General features: G+C 38.9%; 1 protein-coding gene across 1 annotated transcript in view; it reads left to right on the plus strand.

Annotated features, from left to right (window-relative positions):
* The window catches only part of ammecr1 (AMMECR nuclear protein 1), a 49,026-nt gene continuing 28,119 nt past the window's right edge, over nt 1–20,907 (plus strand). The window contains exons 1-2 of the mRNA XM_026938454.3: nt 1–688; nt 20,739–20,849. Coding sequence (XP_026794255.3) covers nt 111–688; nt 20,739–20,849 — 689 coding nt within the window. The 5' untranslated portion in view covers nt 1–110. The remainder of the gene's footprint in view (nt 689–20,738; nt 20,850–20,907) is intronic.

The following is a 20,907-nucleotide window of genomic DNA, read 5'->3' on the forward strand; positions in this document are numbered from 1 at the left end:
AATAACTAAATAAAGCGGTGAAGGTGGAGCGTCGTGCGTCGTACGTCGTGACGCAGTGGGATTTTTACGCGTGGTCGGCGTTTGGCCCCGCCCTTCCCGCCGTGACGGCGATGGGTCGGAAGCGGTGTGTCGGTGCAGATTGTTCGAAGATGGCGGCCGGCTGCTGCGGGGTGAAGAAGCAGAAGTTGTCGGGATCCCCCGGAGCAGGGGGTCCCGGCGGGGCGGGCGGCGGGGCAGCCGGGACCGGGCACTGCGGATCAGACTTGGGGATCGGATCCTCGTCGTCGACGGTCGTGGCCGGAACCGTGAACCGAGTGAACGGCCTCGGGGGTCCGGGGGGCAGCGGGAGCTGTAGCGGGAGTAGTAGTAGTAATAGTAATAGTGGATGTGGTGGAAGCAGCAGCAGCGGCAGCGGTGGTGGTGGAGGAGGTGGTGGAGGTGGAGGTGGTGGATGTGGTGGAAGCAGCAGCAGCAGCAGTAACAGCAACAACACAACCACCGCTCTGTCTCCAGCTCCAGGAGGCTACAACTCCAGCACCGGGCTTTCCCCGAACCTCAGTCCGGGACCGGGCTCAGCCAGGAAGATGGTGGTCTCGGCGGAGATGTGTTGCTTCTGTTTCGACGTGCTTTATTGCCATCTTTACGGATACCAGCCTCCCCGAACACCCAGGTTTACAAACGACCCCTAGTAAGTAGCAGCACACTGAGTGAAGCTGGATCTGGATCTGGATCTCTCTCTCTCTCTCTCTCTCTCTCTCTCTCTCTCTCTCTCTGTGTGTGTGTGTGTTTAAATATAAATATAAACATAAACATAAACACAAACATTTCTTTCTTTGTTTCTCAATCCCATTGTCTAAAATAATGACTCATCTTTGGAAATTTACTTCCTATTAAACTCTAACCTTATTCTATTCTCTATTTATTTATATCTATTTTGGATAAACTTTTACTCTCTGTGTGTGTGTGTGTGTGTGTGTGTGTGTGTGTGTGTGAGATATAAACACTACTCACTAGTCAAGCTTTCCACACTATCAGTATCACTAGGATTGTCAGTGTTATTGTTAGTTTTTCCTTATTTTTTAAATTTTCTTTTCCAAACTCACACCTTTACACCACTAGTTTTCTTCCTTATGATCACTTATTACAAAGTCTAACATTAATTTAACTCACATTTCTGCTATATTTAGTTAAAAAGATCAACACCAGCTTTCTATCTACTTTTCTATTCAGATGTCAGAGCAGCTTTAGTGTATTTGTGTTTTTATCTCTTGCGAGCTCGAATTATATTATTTTAAAATCCCTGGATTGATTGATTTGTCTCAATGTTAGTAAGATAAATTAATAAAACTTAATTCGCGATAATTTTGATATCCAGCTGATCATAAACAAGGGTTTTAATTCATATTAAACGCTGTTTTCTGAGCTCCACATACAGAATAAATGAAAGCTAGTCTGATTTTTTGCTAGTTGCTAGTTTTGATGATTTTTTTTATTCGTTATATGTTTACTGAAGATAAGATCAAACATCTTTTTTTGTTATATAATAAATACATTAACACTCAAAGCCCCATTTCCGACAAGTTTGTGTCATATATTTATTTTTATCGCCGTCTCGGAACTCATTATTTTAGCCAAACGGCTAGTTAGCTAGCTAGTTAGCCAGCTAGCATCTCTGTGCTAAGTAGCTAACAAAGCCCGAGTTGTTGAGCTTGTTTGCTTTTTAACGATTTAAGGTGCGATTTAAAGTCGAGTTTCCAGACTCGGTATTTTTGAAGCACGTTTATTAAAATGATCTCTGTTTATTTTTTTTAAACAAGTATTTAATTTAGTACATTGTCCGTGTTTTTAGCTTGAACTTGCTCTGACCTGACTGAAACCTAATTAGCTTAGCTTCTTATTGAATGTGAATCTCTCTTTCTTTCTTTCTTTCTCTCTCTCTCTCTCTCTCTCTCTCTCTCTCTCTCTCTCTCTCTCGCTTCTTTATCTGGCATTTTTAATTTCTGTTTTAAAACATATAACATGTCTTTAGTAATATAGTCTTTTTGACAAGATAAGTCGAGGCTAAGCGATGTGACAAAAAAATCATATCACGATTCCTAAGCATTTTTACGATACATTATAGCTTTCACGATATATATACAGCTTAAAAGAATCCTTTTAATACTTACTTTTAAAGTTTAAATATTCAATTTGCTCAAATCAGCTGCTTCCAGTCAGTTTGTAATCAAATTAATTAAAAAAACCCATAAAATTAGTTCATTAAAAGATATCACCATATAGCTACAGTAGCATAGAAAAGAGCATTGATATAATTTATCACAATAACGATTTTATCGTATCTTCGTATTCGTAGTCGTTATCGCCTTAATCGAAAATATTTTGTCTACTTTGTCAGAAAACGCCACAAACATTAAGAGATTTTATTAAAATACACATGCAATGTCTTCTCTTTAACGCAGCACGTGGTGTTCATACAGAAGTTTATACGCAGAAACTTCCTGAATGTTACGAAGCTCTGACACTGGAGACTCCTTCCATCTCCATCGATGTTACGTAAACCTCTCCTAACAGAAAACGTGACCACATCAACGAGTATACTTTTTTTTTTTTTTTTTTTTTGGTCGCTGTTAAACAACACATTTCATAATCGTTTTTTATTTTATTATTATTAGTCTTAAGTGCCGTACAAGTCGCAGTGAATGCGACGACGTTACCATGGAAACGGTAACGTAGAATAAGCGCGTTAATATAAATCTCGCTGAAAATGAATCGATGTTTCCTGACCACCAAACTTCAACAGCGCCGTGGGATAAATCGCTCTAAATGTCACGTATATGATAATATTTTGCGTTTTGTGTTTTTTTTTAAACATTATTTTCATTTTTGAAAAGAGATAAAAAAAAGATCTGTGAGGTTCTTCAGCATGACCGTTTCTTTTCCTCGTGAACTTCACGCACCATCATATTAGCTGTTTACAGACTCCGGCTGTGTTCTAACCTTTAAAAACGATGTTATTTTGTTGTTGTTTATTTGTTTTGTCAGTAAACACTTTAACTGTATTGCAAATGACGTACTATACGCTATAAACTGTGAACTACGCACTCTAGCGAATTTTAATTTTGTCTTGTTTTTATAAACCGGAAATATAAAGCGGCGCTCACGCTACACTTTTCAGTTGCGTTGACTTTCATTCGTACGCGTGCGAACGCCGGAGACGGAAACGCAATCTCAGTACGAAGAAGTTTCGTTTTTCCCTGCGTTCCAAAGGTCAACTTTGGTGAACTCGGACCTGCGAATTTGTATCGCGTGAAGCCGTGTGACCGATGGAAGATCGACGCGTCACGGCGTAACGTCTTCAGAAAATCCAAGATGGAGGAAGCGCTGATTACGGCGGCGTCGCACCGTCCCGTTTTACACAACGCCGCTTTATAAGAATAACTACAATAAACAACATCGAAAGAGAAGCACGTCGGAATCCGTGATGTGCAGATTAAAAAAAAAACAACACCTTGGTGCGTGACGTGATGTCATATCCGGTTCCTGCTCACATTCACGGCGTCTCCGAAGAAATTTCGCACGCTGAAAGTCTAGTGTGATCGCCGCTATGTAGCCGTTTCCCAGTCGATGGCGAATGACGTCAAACACACGTAATGCGGCGGCGCTAGCTTTAGCAGAATACCCGAGAAAATTAATTTCACCACATCAAAGGTAAAACAGTAAAATTAAGAAATTTATTGACTAAAGTTTTCACACTCCTTTTTATTTATTTATTTATTTATTTTGATTTGATATTTATTTGATTCTAAGGAAATCTGAGACGGCGTCAGTACCTGGTAGCCCCGCCCCTTTTCCGCTACGTAAGAAAATCTGCAGTTTAGTATGAACACATTATTCACACTTTTTATACGAAATACAAAAATGGCGTAGAACAGTGCGTAAGTATGCGATTTGGGACGCGTCTTACGTCTATCGTAGATAAATCGTTTCCACTCGCTTCGTTTACATCCGGGTCAATGGGGCATCCGCCATTTTGTAGATCAATCCTTAGACAGCTTTTGAGTGTCATAGTTATATAAAACTATAATATAATAATAAAATAAAATCGTAACACTGACCCGTTACAGAGTGATCCGAACAAACTTTGGAATTTGTTTACACGTCGTCGATTGTTTACGATCGTTAGTCCTGGTGTTCGACCCACAAAATGGCGGCCGTGATATAAATCGCTGGAAACGTGACGTCACTCGAAAACCAAGTAGTTTTGGGGTAAAAAATAAATAAATAAATAAATAAATAAATAAGTAAAAAATTTCAGAACCAGAACCACAACATGAGCTCTCAAGAATTGTTGTCTATCTTTTTATTATTATTTTTAAAAACATTCACACCAAGTGATATTTCAGCAAAACTAATCGCATGTCGGAAAATTGCACTATATTTACAAGTTTTGTCTTTCTGTGCTCCACGTCCGCGTCCACGAACATAATGGTGAATAATATCAGACTGCGTGCTCGTAAAATCCCACAATGCACTGCGTTTGTCTCGGATCACTCGGATGAGCGTCCGGATTGTACTCGGGAACGTGTGTGTTTCCTTCTGTATTGTATTCTGCAGAAATAAAACTGGATTTTACGCAATCCATGTGCGTGCGCTCTCTATCCCATTCCGGCTTAATGAAACGTTCCGTGTTTACAGAGCCCGAGAATTTTAAATCCGTGGCTTAATGATTTACAGTCGACCAGCTGAACTCTAATCACCACAAGCAGCTCTGTTCCTGTGACAAATTCTGCACCTCGGCGTGCAAAAAAAAATCGCTCCTGCGTTCTGCATCGTGACCTTTTACAGCGGCGTGTTGATCTGATGACTGTTGTTGGTGATCTGATGACTGATGATGGTGATCTGATGACCGATGATGGTGATCTGATGACCGATGATGGTGATCTGATGACCGATGATGGTGATCTGGTGACTGATGTTGGTGATCTGATGACTGTTATTGGTGATCTGATGACTGATGATGGTGATCTGATGACTGATGTTGGTGATCTGATGACCGATGATGGTGATCTGATGACCGATGATGGTGATCTGATGACCTATGTTGGTGATCTGATGACTGATGTTGGTGATCTGATGACCGATGATGGTGATCTGATGACCTATGTTGGTGATCTGATGACTGTTGTTGGTGATCTGATGACTGATGTTGGTGATCTGATGACTGATGTTGGTGATCTGATGACTGTTGTTGGTGATCTGATGACCGATGATGGTGATCTGATGACCTATGTTGGTGATCTGATGACTGTTATTGGTGATCTGATGACTGATGATGGTGATCTGATGACTGATGTTGGTGATCTGATGACTGATGTTGGTGATCTGATGACTGATGATGGTGATCTGATGACTGTTATTGGTGATCTGATGACTGATGTTGGTGATCTGATGACTGATGTTGGTGATCTGATGACTGATGATGGTGATCTGATGACTGTTGTTGGTGATCTGATGACTTCTGATCAATCCAACAACCGTAAATCGATTATCGTCCACACACTTGGCGGCAGCATCAGCAGAAGTCGTAACACACAATCTTACTTAATAGTCCAAAATTTAAGCCGATGAGACGGAAGCGTTATGGAACGTGCTCCAAAAACCCAGTTTCATTCGGCTGGCGTGAACTCGGGGGGGGGGATCACAGAAACGTCTCTTAATACAGTACAGCTGATTTCATGACGTTTTCACGCTATCCGGAATTCACAGCAGATCCGTAGCGTAGAAATGAGAAGGGAAGTTACTGCAAAACCGCCGTGCAGTCCGGGTTCTGTCGCGGCTGGCGTGAATGTGGTCTGAAACGCAACGTCTGTGTGCTGTGCTTGATGTAAGTCGCACTCGCATCTAAAGAAGCGATTCGGAAGCGCGCCGTGTTGTAACCGGAAACTGACTTCAGAGGGATGAGGAAATATACAAAAGATAATCATGAGTGTTTTCCCGAATCTCTACGATTAAATTAAGTCAGTAATTGTGACGCACTCAGTCACCTAAAAGTTATTTAATCATTTAAGGCACAATCTACCGTCAGACGATCTTTCCGTGTTAATAATATTGACGTGAAATGAATTTATGACACTGAAAAAGATTAAAATGTCGTTAATGCTAGGAGAAAATTATATATTATGTCGATTATAATCTTTTTTAACCGTATATTATAAATCCTGATCTACTTTTCGTACAACGCGGTGGTTCGATTTGTCGTTATAAAATGTAATATTTTATTCGTCTTAATATCGTCTCGTGAAGCCCGTATCGCGATACGTCTCGTATCGTAGCTTCAGCGTATCGTCTCGTGCCTCCTGCTCACTGAGGAACGTTCAGAAACGCCAGATTAAAGGACCTCCAGGTTAAAGTCCTCAGGCCGCTCAGAGATAACGCTTTAATAATGAAGATGCGTAAAATGATTTCGAGAGATCGATGGAATGTGTAACGCAATATTTTGGCTTTAATTGCAACGGGTTTAGTCGCGGAATGCACAACTATTTATTATTTTTTTTCCTCTGTGGTTCACCTGGCTGAGATGGAGAGTCGACTTAACTTTAACACATCTACGAATAATTTTTTGAAATTGTAGTTTTATATCTTTAAAAAAAAAATTCCGTCCTGTGCTGCGTTTTTGAAATCGGCGGCGAAAGTATTTTGTAAACTGTCACGTAAAACGTTTCAAGGATCACGTCAATAAAGATGCGTATTGAGCGCTAGATGAGGAGAAACGTGGAAAAAATACAGATTTTAAAAATTTTAATTACATCATTCTCAGGCTGTGAGGTAAGCTAAACGCTATTGGCTATTTAAAAAGGGGGAGGAGCCACTCGCTATGTCCCGCCCCTGACTTCCTGTTTCAGTGGAAATTACATCAACACATCGAATAACGCTGCGCATTTCAAGGCACTTCACAGGACTTATCTGCTTGCGTACTTATTTATTTGTTTGTTTGTTTGTTTACCTGTTTACTTATTTATCTATCTATCTATTTATTTGTTTGTTTATTTGCTTGTTTGCTTGTTTATTATTTTGTGTTCTTGTTTATTTATTTATTTATCTATCCATATATGTTTGTTTTTATTTATTTTTTTGTTTATGTATCTGTTTTTTTTTTTTTTGCTTATGACTTTATTATTAAATTAAACACCTAACCCCTGACATACGCAGGTTTACGGTGCGAAAAAAAAAAAAGCGTTTTTTCCTCACGTCCGCACGATAACCGTAAAAACGGAGCTTTAAAAATTTCTCCGCCTTGGGGCGTGGTTCCGTAAAGCTTCGTTACGAGTAGCACAAAACACAATTTTTACGGAACAGGAAGCAAAAACACAGAGAACAAAAAAAAATTTGCATATTCATATATATTCGTACAGGTGTGGGCGTGGCCTCCGTTTTAAATTACACTTCCCTCTAGTTCTGTAGCTTTAGATCCACTTTGATGTTGGCGGTTTTTCAGCTTGAGGTCACGAAACAGGTTTTTTTTTTTTTTTTTTTTGCGTCTTTGCTCATTAGACGTGAAGTGAATAATTCTTTATAGCAGTGAATTATTTAACGAGTGCGAGTGAATCTCAGCTGCTCTACAAAAACACGAGTTTGTTTATTCTCCTGCGTCGTTCTCGCAGTGTAGCGAGTGATTACTGCGACTGTGGTAAAGCTACGGCGCAAAAGATTTTATTCATTACAAACAAAATTTTAAAAACAACGAGTCAGGAGAGGAAAATGTAACTCAGGACGTTTCGTTATTTTTACACAATACACAATTTCCTAACCAACTGCTACAAATTTAGATTAATATTGAAAGGAGAAAATGACGCAAACAGTACAAAATTTTATAAAATCGACTGCTTGTTATTAAAAAACGCAAAGTTGTAAAAAAGATAACGATATCAACAGCGTTATTGTAAATCGTTATCCGTCTCGGAGTTGAAAAAATTCTGACATTTTAATCAGACATATATTTATTTTTTTCATTTGCGAATTTTTCACTTTGTCGCAATAACCGTGTCGTCGAATCCGAACAGCAGAGTTAAGTATCACTTATATTATTAAATTATAATTATTAAATAGAAAAGAGCTAGAAAAAAAAGGATAAAATCTTGTAACTGAAATGAAATTTTTTTTCCCCAATGTTTTTTTTTTTTAAACAAAAATTGTTTAGTCATTGAAAATATAATTTATGAACAAAATATAGAAAAATAAACATATTGTTGACATGTACAACATTTATAAAGTACAATAAAAAAAATAAAGAAATTAGTTTTAAAAAATAGTTAAAAGTTGTTCAGGGGAGTCTGGTACAAAATTTTTTTTTTTCTTTTAAATGTTTTAATTTTTTTAATTTTATACCGGAGACATTTTGCAGTCGGGTTAACAGTTTAATGCTCTCGAATAATGGAGGTGATTTTTATTTATCTTATATTTTTATAAATTATTTTTTTTTAAAAATTGACCATTTATAAGTGTGGACTCTATGCATGAAAGAGTTAGATTTATTTCTTCATTTGTTAAAATTATTTTTAGAATATTAATATTGATTATTATTTTGATCTTTTTCAGTTTAAAGTAATTTTTATAGACATAATGTGTTTTTTTTTTTTTCAGTACACTTTGTAACGCATATCTTATTTAATCAAAATGCCCTCAAGTATTGTGATATGATATTTTCGTCGTATCGCCTCGACCTTAGACGAGAAACAACAAAACACTCTTCAGAGACGAACTGCTTAAAGTTTTTTTATTTTTTTTTTAAATTCTGTGTAATATTTCAGATTATTATATTCTCTCAGAGTCGTTACTGTCGTTTCGGCTGTAGGCCTCGTCCGGCTTCAGTCAGCGATCCGGAGTTTTCATCTCCGTCCTGTATTCCAACAAAAACACACACTTTCATTTATCGAGCTGGATACGAACGGATTCATGAGTAAATCGTTAGTACGAGCGTTTACGCAAGAAATTCGGTTTTCATGAAAATACGTAAATTCAGAAGAAAAAAAAAACGCTCGTAACCACCTCGTGCTCCTGAGCGTGTGTAAATTTATTAACTAATGTAAACTTCGACCTGATCGACTTCAGATCCTATAATCTGCAGGGATTCCTGCACTTTTCTCTCTGGAATATTCTGTGGAGTTTAAACTGTTTGTGTTTATGACGTTTGCAGCGTTTAGCAGACGCCCTTATCCAGAGCGACTGATAGAAGAGCTTTAGAGTCTCGATCAGAAACACGTCCTCATGCTAGTTCACTCGCTCAGGGACTCAGAGCTCCATCCACAACATTTACTCAAAACCAGACGCTTTATTTTATTGGTGTTAATTAAAGAATATAAAAAATAAAGAAAGTGAGCCGACACACACCCATAAATTAAAACAAATAAAACTAATCATTCAGTTACGATAAATAAATGGTGGTGTTTAAATGGAGGACGAGTCGCTCTGTCTGCGCAGAGCTGTAAACAAACGCCTCAGCTGATGGAGGATTTAGTGCTCACTTATTATTATTATTATTATTATTATTATTATTATTAAATAGTTTTATTGGCATAGACGTGAGTCAAAATAACTTCCGCTTCTGTTTTTCAGTCTTTACCCTGATCTCTCATTTCGTGCTCCCAGCTGTCTGTGCACTTTACCTTTTATGGAGTTTTGTGGGCGTCACTACATGCAAATGACCTGCTTCAGGAACGCGCTTTGCACTTTACGGTGATCATATACGAAGAAAATCAGCGTTTCTGAAACTTTTGCACAAACATTTACACACAACTTTACTAAAAGATTTTTAAACGAAGCCCGACGTCTTTAGCCCTGTTCGGATCGGATTAGTTTCTCAGCGAGGCGTCTGTAATAAATATTTTACTCCTGAGGGATAAAACTCTCGAATCCCGACAGCAATAAAATGATTTGAGTTTCTAGCAGGTTTTATTTTCTACGAAGTCGGATGTTTACGTCACGTTCGTTGTTGGATATTTAAGGAGCCGTCAGTGTTAGTGTTAGTCATTATTTATAGAAAAGCAAACGTTGATGATATTTGTGCGTACGTGAATATAAAGTAGCGCTTTATACCTGTAGCTGGCGTATTTCCACACGGAAATTAAAAACACGACTAAATAAAAACACTAAAAAGAACAAATTATAGGTTAAATATTTATTATACAATGAGGCGTTCACGATATTTCTGATTTCAGTAATTTGTTATCGATATCATGATAAAAGTATCTCACAATACGCTTTTCTGAGATATCGTGAATATCCTGATATTATTTTATTCAATAAAAATACTTTTAAAAGCAGTTATAAACTCACCAAAAGCCTCTGATGCGATGCTAAAATTTTGTACTTAAGCTTTAAAATTGTAAAAGTTAATATTAACTAATTAATTCGTATTTATACGTAGTAATTTTGATTGATGAATTAATCAGCTATATCCTGCAAAATGATGTGTTTAGGTGATTTTTTGGTATTTTAGGATATCGAGATCGTGAAATTACGTCACAACACGTCGTCGTGATATCTTTTTAATAAATAAAAAACGTATAATAATAAAAAAATAAAATAAATAAATAATCTCACTACAAGCAGCTGATTTCGTACTTACTCTCTAAAATTGTAACTTTTTTCTTTTTCATTGCTAAATATTTTGTTTAGTGAAGAGTTTTTTTTTTTTTTTAAATTATGATTATTTCTAACATTTCTTAAAATGCAAGACTTGCACGTGTAGCTGACATTTTGCGAGAAAACCTGTACGTCGTATCGTTTATCGTACAAACGCTTTCTAGAATCGCGATATGATTTTTTTTTTTGCGTATCGTCCAACCTTTACTTCTCAGCCTGACTTCACAAAATGGTTGAAATCTTCGTTAAGGAACAAAACAAACAAAAAAAAAATCAAACATAGGGCTTTCATCAGCTCTTTGTCTCATCTCTCTTCTTTTGTAAACACACACACACACACACACACACACACACCCGAAGCCGGGAGACAGGAAGCGAGAAGCCATTGGCTGAGAGCAGGTCATGTGATCGCATCTCGGTTTACATGCACAGGGATTTCTTGAATTAGCGCTCTATTTATAGTCTAAGAGCTCGAAGCTGAGAGCTGGAGCTGCACCAAATGTGGATTTTTTTTTTTTTTCTCTCCTCCTCAATTCACACAGCTTTGTGTTTCATCAGGTTTGAGTCGTGAAATGAAGTCTGGCTTCCTCAGAGGTCACGTCCGTCATCGTACGGAGTAACGTACGCGTGTGGACGGAATCCTCTGAAAAGTAAACATGGCCGAGTAGCGTGTAAAAGCGTGTAATAGCGTGTAATAGCGTGTAAAAGTGTGTGAAAGTGTGTACTCCTTCGTAAATGTTACTGTGCGTTAGATAAAATTAGTCTTCGTTTTACAGGATTAGGGCTTTAATGGTTTTTTCGACATTTGAATTATTGTTATTATTATTATTATTATTTATTATTATTATTTTTTTACGCTCCTCCGTGTTCACGAAGCTCCGCCCACTAGGATCTACACCGGCTTATAGAATAGAGTAAAACGACTGACAGGAACAAATCCACTTTCTCATTGATTTAATACAAACCAAGATTTAATCTTATTTGGATAAGTAATGAATAAAAAAAAATAAATAAAAATTATTAAACCTTTAAAAAAAAATTAACTTCAGACTCAGAGATCGCACACGGAGCGGCGCCGAGTAAACGACGAGATCATTTTATAAACTGCTAGTTTTAAACGTTTGTCGCATCCAGCGTTTATTTCCTCTCTCTCTCTTTTTTTTTTTTTTTTTTTTAAATTCATTTATCAGAAAACCTAGCGTTTCCGCAGCGCTACGGCTCCGCGCTTTGGTTTCAGTTTCTACGTTAAAAACGTCGGCGTGTTCGATTCGCTTCCTGCAGCGAGTCGATTCCGAGTCGAACCGCGTCTCGCTCGGACGCTCTCGGATCGCCGCGTCCTCACCTGCGTAAAGAATAAAGAGGAAAACGAGCGAGGGTTCGATTCACGGTGAGAAACGCGTGAAATCACGTTTGTTCTGAGCGCGTTATGTGTGTGTGTGTGTGGTTTTTTTTTTGTTGTTTTTTTCGCCGTATCGTAACGTCACATCACTAGACCTACAGATGGAAGAGTCCCTGTGATGTAAGTTAATCTCTTGATCCGTTTGATGCTTTCCGCTGTCCCGGGATTTAGAGGTCAAAAGCAAATGCCTGATGAAAATTCCGAGCGCTCCGAGTCAGCGCTCATCTCTGCACAGCTGCGAGGTTTTATCTTTAATCATCTGCTTAAATGCCGTTTTTTTTTTTTTTTTTTTTTTTTTTTTTTTCCTCCCCCTCCTTTACATTCGCAGAGGACGATTATTACGAGGTCCAGAGCTCTGACATCGGTGTCTTGACATCGGAATCTGCCAGCATTAAAATTCTTCACGTCTCCCCCCCTCGGGGATTTTAGACCTAGAACTAGAAGAGCTATTAAAATGTTCAATCTGGCAGTTTTCTGGCCGAAGAGATTTTTAAAGCACGTGTTTAATCAGGAGCGATTTGTATTCGGGGAGATATTCAGAGTGTTGCGGCGTGAAATTATCACGGTGTGATAAGCTCCTGTGAAAATATTACGGTTTATAAAGCAGACTAATCTCCGTACAAGTCTCCTTGCATATGCTTGTGTGTGTGTGTGTGTGTGTGTGTGTGTGTGTGTGTGTGTGTGACAAAAAAGATTAAATCCTCGATTTGGTGTTCTTTCTGCAAGATCACAGAGAGCGACGTGTCTTCACGATATACACGTTTCGTCACACTGAAAAAAAATTCCACGCGTATGCAGCCGTATGTCTCGGTGTAGGGGGCGTGGCCTAGTGATCACATGACCATCTGCATGCTGCTCTAGACGTGCTTATTGTAAACCCCCAGACGCGTCTCTCCTCCGAAACGTCTCTTCCTTTTTTTTTTTAAAACCTTGTCTGTATTTTTTGTTTTGGTTTTGGCAGGAGACGATAGGAAAGAGAAAAGAGCGAGCGCTTCCTGGAGAGAGCTTGGGTCGGATCTCGGAAAGCTTGGAGTCGGTTTTTCCCCCCCGAGTTCCTGCCTAAACGCTTTCCAGCGCTTCTGCTCAGGAAAAACACGGAATCCCAGAAGAAAGTCGTATTTATCACCAGCTCTGCCCTAAACTACGACATCTACCCATCCGTTCTTCCTCCGAGACACACGAAGCGAAAAGAATCGCATCTTTTCACAGGAAGCAGGAAAGCGCTATCCGCCCTCTTCCACATACACGAGCTCACGAACGATTGGCTAGCGCTGGTGTGATTGACAGGGGAGAGAGAATAAGCTCCTCCCACCCACCCAGTGCAGCACGGCCGAGTTCGCTCTCTTGGATTCGTGGGATACGAACTCGCGATCTCTTGGAATTTGATAAACACATAAAGGTCTAAATGAATTGTTAAACTTTTCATAACACACAAGCTACGTATCGAGTAAAAAAAAAAAAAAAAAAACGTCAGACGTGTTTAAGTCAGAACGCAGACTCAATAATTATTATTAGTTATTAAACAATGTTTCCATTATTGTTTATTTTTTTTACGAACTCTCCTCGCCGTCGCTGATACCTTTCTCGTCTCACTCCTTTCTCGCTTTAACCGAAACGACGACAAACAGAACGGGAAAAAAAAAAAGTAATCGTGTCTCAGTTTCCTTCTCGAGTTACAGCAGTGAAATTTAAACGAAAGAAACCTTTCACCTTTAGACTCACGGGTCATGCCGAAATTTTTATTTTTATTTTTAAACTGCTGACTCTTCCGCTTCTCCGCTTCTGGAATGCAGGTCACATGAAACCATGTCGATAAAGTTGTAAAAGTCGTTAAAGCAGCTGATGAGGAGGAAAACGCAGATTCTCGTAAAATAAATAAAATAAATAAATAAAATTATCCGGCTTTAGCTAAAGAACCGGAGCGCATTTCCTGGTTCTGGACCGGAACGCTGTCGAGACTGAAATAAGATCTCACCTTCACTTTTTGGTTTTTTATACGTACTCTAGGTTTATTTATACTTTAGCCTGATGTAAAGGTCGGTGATACAAATAAAATATAATATAATATAAATATACTTTAAAAAATTTCTACTATATCATGACGTGTATCATGATACATACGTGTGTGTATAAAACTGTTAAAGTGAAACAGTGTTGTATTAATAATTTTTTTTTTTTCTTAAAATTTTTTTGTTTGTTGTCTTCAAAAACAAGAAAAAATGTTATAATAATCGAATGTAAAAGAAATTAAGCAGTTTTTAAGAAAAAGTTTCTGTGTAAGAGTTTTAATATCGATTTGTCGCCGTCCAATAAGAGATTTCCGTTGGTAAAATATTTAAAAAAAAAAAAAAAAAAACAATGTCTGAAAAAGAAATCAGGCAAAATCTCAGAAAATTATTATTATTTTTTGCGACAATTTAACGCAAATTCGATGTCGTATCGTATCATCGTCCAGCTCTTCCTGTGCGTTTTAAATAGCGCACCAAAGGAAAATATCTAAACAAAAAAAACGCAAACGGATGAAACTAACGGGGCGGCGGCCATTTTGCGAGCACCAGAATTGCGCGATCGACAGAAGAATATCTTCCGTTTCGCGATCCTGAGCCGCGATGATGCTCACGCTTGTTAATTTTCTGAATAACGCTCAGACGGCATCACGGCGTCCTAGAAATGGTGCATTCTGGGATTGCAATATTAAGAAACAGCAAACGGACGAATCTAAGAGGGTTGGCGGCCATTTTGCGAGCACCAGAGCGACGTTGCTTAGGTTGGTTCATTTTAACGAGTGATGTTCAGACGGCGTTCTGGGGATTGCAGCAGTCGGGTTTCTCCGAGTAGAAACAGATTGGGGGAAAGAAATAAAAAAAAATGAGGTGAAGGGTTTTCTTTATTTCTTCACCACGGCTGAAACACTCGTCCTGCGTGATTGGCAAACGCTTCGTCCCTCGGGATGCGTCTCGTCTGTTCTGAGCGGAGTAATTATCATCATGTTTAAGACAGCGAAAGCTTCCCGAGTGTCGCATTATTCCGACTCGGGGGATTCCGGATCAGGTGTTCAGGGTAGAGCGAAAAAAATAAAAAGTGCTGAGAGTTTAAGGAGGTCAGATTAATGCCAGTCTGATGTTTCGGCTCCGGATGTCCTAATGAGGAGGTTTTTTTTTTTTTTTTTTTTTTTAATTGTTGTTAATTAAAAAATTTTTTTCTACGTTTGAATTGATCACTAGTTTGTAGTGCACTTACCTTTTTATTATTATTGATATTATTGTTTATTATTAATTTTTTTTTAATTGACGATCAGCTTCATCATGCAACAGTTTTAAACTTTCGTCTATCAAGAATTTTGTTCAAAAATGATATTTTCTATATTTTTTAATAATCTTTGGTCATGGAATGCTAACGATTTTTGTTTATAAACAAGATTGTTATTATTATTATTTTTTTTTTGGTTGTCTTAATTTTCGAATATAATGTTTTATCCATTTTTCTTGTGGTTTTTAACATGGACGTGGACAATCCATTTACTTTTTAATTCAAATAACATTTCTTTTAAAAAAATAAAATAAAATAAAAAACATAGGATGTGCAATTTAAAGTAAAAGAAAGTGAATGTTTTTAAATCATTTATGCGTGAAAGGGCTCATCTTTAAAACAAACAAAAAAAACAACAGATTTTTAGTGTTTTTGTGAACATTAAATAAAACTATCACCAAACAAACATTTAACTTTTACAGGTTTGATGCATCAGTGCGTCGTTTTTTGCCCGGAGTTCAGTAGCTAAATCGTAGCTCGTGATGCGTAACGCACGGCGTATCGTACAGATATCTTCGTATCGCGATACGATTATTTTTGCCGCATCGCCCTTGCTGTTGCTGTTCGGGTCTATTTAAAGAATTACGTCCAGCGTGAAACCGAACCAGGCCGAAGTATCCGCTTCTCTCGGATTAGGACTCGGCTCACTCGGAGAAGGCATTCGGTCGTTGCCTGGATTATAGACGATTCGGGACGCGTGTCCGTTTACTCAGTCTGACACACGGCACACGCAGATCTGCAGCCGTCCTACTGTCCACAACTCATTAAGAAAAATCGATGGCGCTGTGTGGAGCGTCGGCTGAAATAACACACTCGCTGACCTCTACTACAGGCTTCTCCTCTTTCTCAAACCGAATCATGACTCCAGTGAAACTGCGGAAAAGAGTCAGTGGAGTGTTTTTTGGTTTTTTTTTGTTTGTTTTGGGACGCGATCGATGCTCGTGATCGTGTCTCGTGCTGTTGTTCCAGACGCCGTAAGATTAGAAGCTATTAATCTTAAAAAAATTTAAAAAAATAAAAAGACAGAGAGCACTCCGGGTTTCTCACCTCTTTAATCTTCCTCTCTGGCTTTTCCCTGAATTCCTCTTTTAGTATCTGTTCTGTCTTTCTCTGCAGAACCTCCTCTTGTTCTCTGGTTCCTTCTCGGACACCCGTTTTTGTTTTTTTGTTTTTTTTTTCTTTCGGTTTCTCTTTGGCCACTGAAACCGAAATCAGTGTCTCGGACCATTTCGTACGCGTCCTTTAGTGCTCGTGACACCGATACAATAATATATCGGATTCATATTTGTTCAAATGTCGAGTTTTCGTGATTTGTCTCTGCCTGGTAAGCAGCTCCCGACCGCACAGCCGGCAATACTGTTACTCCTCACCTGCTTTCCTTACACCTGAAATGTGGAAGTCGAAGGAAAAGCCTTTTTGCTCTGTTCAGGTATTTTAGAGTGTATTTTATGTGTGTGTGTGTGTGTGTGTGTGTGTCCCCTTGGTGAGAACACACTGTACTCCTCAGACTGAGGCCATCACCGCTGCTGAAACAGATTTCGGCTCTATTTGATCTTAAAGATTGTCCGAACAATCCGCTTATGCCCCGCCCCCAGAGGCGTGTCTTCCTCTACAGTAGCAGCTCATTATTAGTAAACATGGTTTGTCAGTGTGTTTTTAGGGAGGAGTTTGTGAAGAGGGCGGAGTTTGCAAAGAGGGTTGGGTCTGTGAGGAGGGAGGAGTCTGTGAAGGGAGACGAGTCTGTGAGGAGGGTGGAGTCTGTGAGGAGGAGGAGTCTGTTAGGAGGGTGGAGTTTGTGAAGAGGGAGGAGTCTGTGAAGAAGGGAGAGTCTGAAGAGGGAGGGGTTTGCGAGATGGGAGGAGTTTATGAGGAGGGTGGGGTCTGTGAGGAGGGAGGAGTCTGTGAAGAGGGCGGAGCTTGTAGGAGGTGGCGGTCATGTGACAGGTGCTTTTTCGGAGGCGTTTTACCAGCTTGGCGCTTTTCGAACACGTTGCGAGAATTCCGTCTTTACACACCATCAGAGATTCGCCATCAGTAAAAGTCGGTAAAAGTCTCTCGCTGATCTGTTCACTGTGTTTAGCTAGCTAGCTGTCAGGTTTGTTTAGATTGAGGTGAGGGTGTGGCTTATCTCAAACGCTATTGGCTGTTGTGTAAATCAGTGCTCACTCTGACTTCCTGTTTCAGAAGGAAACAGCCAGTTTGCTGGTCTTTCTCTTAATTCCTACCTCCTCCTCCGTCCTTCCATTTTGCTCTTTAGCTTCATGAAGATCGGAAGAAACTCGGACGTGTGGCCGATAGACGAACGGCGAAATTCTCAGCGACTTAGCTTCTCAAATATTCCAAATATCCACGATATAAAACGTCTTGTCGTTTTTCCACCCGGTTTTATTGTCTTTCCCTCCATCGGGCTCGATTAAATATGCATGAACGACAGGACAAGGGCAAGACAGAAGCAGAAGCAGCTTCTAATAATAGACGTGTTTGCTTTCTTCGAGTTCTCTTACGAGCCCGAGTCGGATATGAACCCGAGATGTTCGCTTAAACCGCCGTTGCGTATTCACGATCAGATCTTTAAAACACCATAGACTTTTTTTTTTTTTTTTTTTGGTAAATCTGCCTATTACTAATTTAGCTTCATTGGCTGTAACTTGAGACGCTTCATTAGAAATAAATGGATGTTCGGTCGTCACGGATGCCAGTGATGTCACGGATACCTCAGCACTGCGACTACTGATCCGAAAAGAGAGAGAAAATAAAGGAAAGGGCCAAATATTTGTCTGAACGTTTGACGATTTAATCGTGTCTATGCGTTATTACACTGCTACGAGATCCAGTGATGATTAGATTAGATTAGACTCTGATTAGATTAGATTAGATTAGATTAGGAGACCTGCTGAAGTTTACGCATTTTGCGTAGGAGCGCCGCAGTTAAACATCGGCGTACGCTAGAACGAAACTTCTCAAAAGAGAAGTTGTCTTTTTTTCCCCCCGATAAAACAGAAGATGATCCAATCAACATATGAATCTGGAATGATTGACAGTTGCTCAGGTGCTTTGAACTCTCCGATATGAACTGACGCCGTCTGGAAGCCCCGCCCCCTTTCCACCATCTCACCTGCTCTCGACTGGACTCGCAGTGTTTTGATTTAATTTTTATGAAATAAAATCTATCGGTGTGTGTGTTCCACTTAGCAAACATTACATATGTATATAGTTATTAACTGCTAGCTTGCAGTTATAAATCAGCTAGCTATTTATTAGTGACGTAACCGAAAAATTTCGACCGAAAATGCTCAAAAACGTCGGGTTTTGGAATTTTTGAAAGTGGGGAAAAAAAGGACAAAAAAATTGACTTTGAAAGTTGAAATATTTCTCTGAAAAGTCTCAGATCTAACGCTTTACAAAAAATGGTAACGTGATGATAATCAGAAAATGTGTAAATGCGCTATTTTATAAAATTTTTATTTTATTTATTTATATATATATTTTTTTCTGCTCCCCTGCGCCGGTCAGCGATCAGACGCATTTAAACGCTTTGAGCAGCAGGTCAACGGTGAAAATGTCGGCCGTGTGGATGTTAGCGAACAGATTTGTAAAAGAATTATATCGCAAGTGTATTGTTATTTATTTATTTGTGATTGTCTCTGCCTGGTAAGCAGCTCCCGACCGCACAGCCTTTTGCTCAGGTATTTTGGAGAGTATTTTATTTTTTTGGAGTGTGTGTGTGTGTGTGTGTGTGTGTGTGTGTCCGTGGTGAGAACACACTGCTTCTCAGACTGAGGCCGTCGCCGCTGCTGAAACCGATTTCGGCTCTGTTTGATCATTCATGCTTAAAACTCATGCAGTCAGCTGTATCCACACCTCGATAAGCGGCGAAAACGCCCAGGGACGAAAAACTGCGAGGTTTTTTTTTTCTTTCTTTTTCTTTTTTTTTTCTTTTTTATTACACCTTATTATTCGTAATGCTGAATCATCACTAATGAAAATTAAGTCAAATAATTTCTCATCTGAGAATGTGCAGAGTAGGCAGGTTTAAAAAAAAAATTTCCATCAGCTTATAAACGTCAGGCTTCGGGGGAAAACCAGAAATTCTGGCCGAAGTACTTACGAAAGTATCTTAGCTTAAAAAAAAAAAAAAAAATCATAAATATATTTCAACTAAATGACAATGAATCGTGTTTATTTACTTTTTTAAAATCTCGCCTTGGCGTCTTCTCGCAAACTTCACGTTGCGTACGGAGCCAGTTTAACGAAAACGGTTTGTGTGGAAAAAAAAGACGTCCAGAACCTCGCTAGCTGAGTGTTTATTCGTCACAAGTCGATCGAGTCGCTAAATAGCTACGTCTCGTGGTGAAGCGAACACGTGCATGATGAATTCAGTTTGATGGAATTACGTGCTGCAGATTTGCAGTCGCAGTTGAAATGTCGTATTTGGCGAGCGTTAAAACGTCGTTACACCACAGCGAGGTATCTGATTGAGGTATCTGATCCGCGCTCATTCTGATACGTTATCGTTTCTATAGTAACAGCTCGTTTACTCGTACAGCGGACAAAATCCATTAACGCAAAAAGTCGTTTTAATAAAAGTAAAATGTGTAATCGTTGATGTGGTTTTATTTATTTTTTTTTATTTATTTTTTTTTTATAAAGGATACGTTTATTTAATGTTTATGGAAGGAGTCTCCAGTGTTCAGAGCTTTGTAACAGTCGCGGTGCTTTGCAAAGTTTCACGGAATCAGCGCGGGAAAGTGTTCAGGACAGAGGAGTTTACAATTTCCGAGTTGAGAGAGAGCGAGGGAGCGAGAGAGCGAGTAGCTGGTGTAGCTGGTACGAATATTTATCGTAGCTATAACGTAAGTGAGAACAGGAACTAACTCGTCTCTGGAGTGTGTTATTCCTGATACAGCAGTTGTTATCTTCGTAGTTTTTTTTTTTTTGTAGCATTAAACGGGAATTTGTCGCCGTTTCGTCGTCACTTCTTCAAAAAAAAAAACAAAATTCCCACCCACATCGTTTGATTGACAGGTCTGCCTCGTGCCTTGTTGATCGTGAAAAGAGCGAGTTCTGTAAATAAAAGCTTTCGTTTTGCCGTATTTTTATTTCACACACACACACACACACACAGAAAACACAGTTACTAATACATGTTTAAATCGACATTTTCTCATCAGCGTTTGAATTTGTATAAAATCCAGAAATATCATTTTTAAAACTATTAGAAAATGTCCGACTTTCACCTCGTGTAGGATTTTTCCAGGACACAAACAAACAGCATCCGGTTTGTTTTTACACCACAGTGTCGTTCCGTATCCTGTTCATGTGAATTATTTATATAGAAATATAATATTTTTCTTTCTTTCTCTCTCTCTTTTTTTTCTCTCCTCCACAGCCCACTGTTTGTCACTTGGAAAATCGGCCGGGACAAGCGGTTGAGGGGTTGTATAGGTACATTTTCTGCCATGAACCTGCACTCAGGACTCAGGGAGTACACCCTTACCAGGTACGCACTTCTTCCTTTATTATTATTATTATTTATTATTAATAAAATTAATTATTAT

This window comes from Pangasianodon hypophthalmus, chromosome 15 (assembly GCF_027358585.1).
Source record: "Pangasianodon hypophthalmus isolate fPanHyp1 chromosome 15, fPanHyp1.pri, whole genome shotgun sequence".
In the NCBI taxonomy this organism is placed as follows: Eukaryota; Metazoa; Chordata; class Actinopteri; order Siluriformes; family Pangasiidae; genus Pangasianodon; species Pangasianodon hypophthalmus.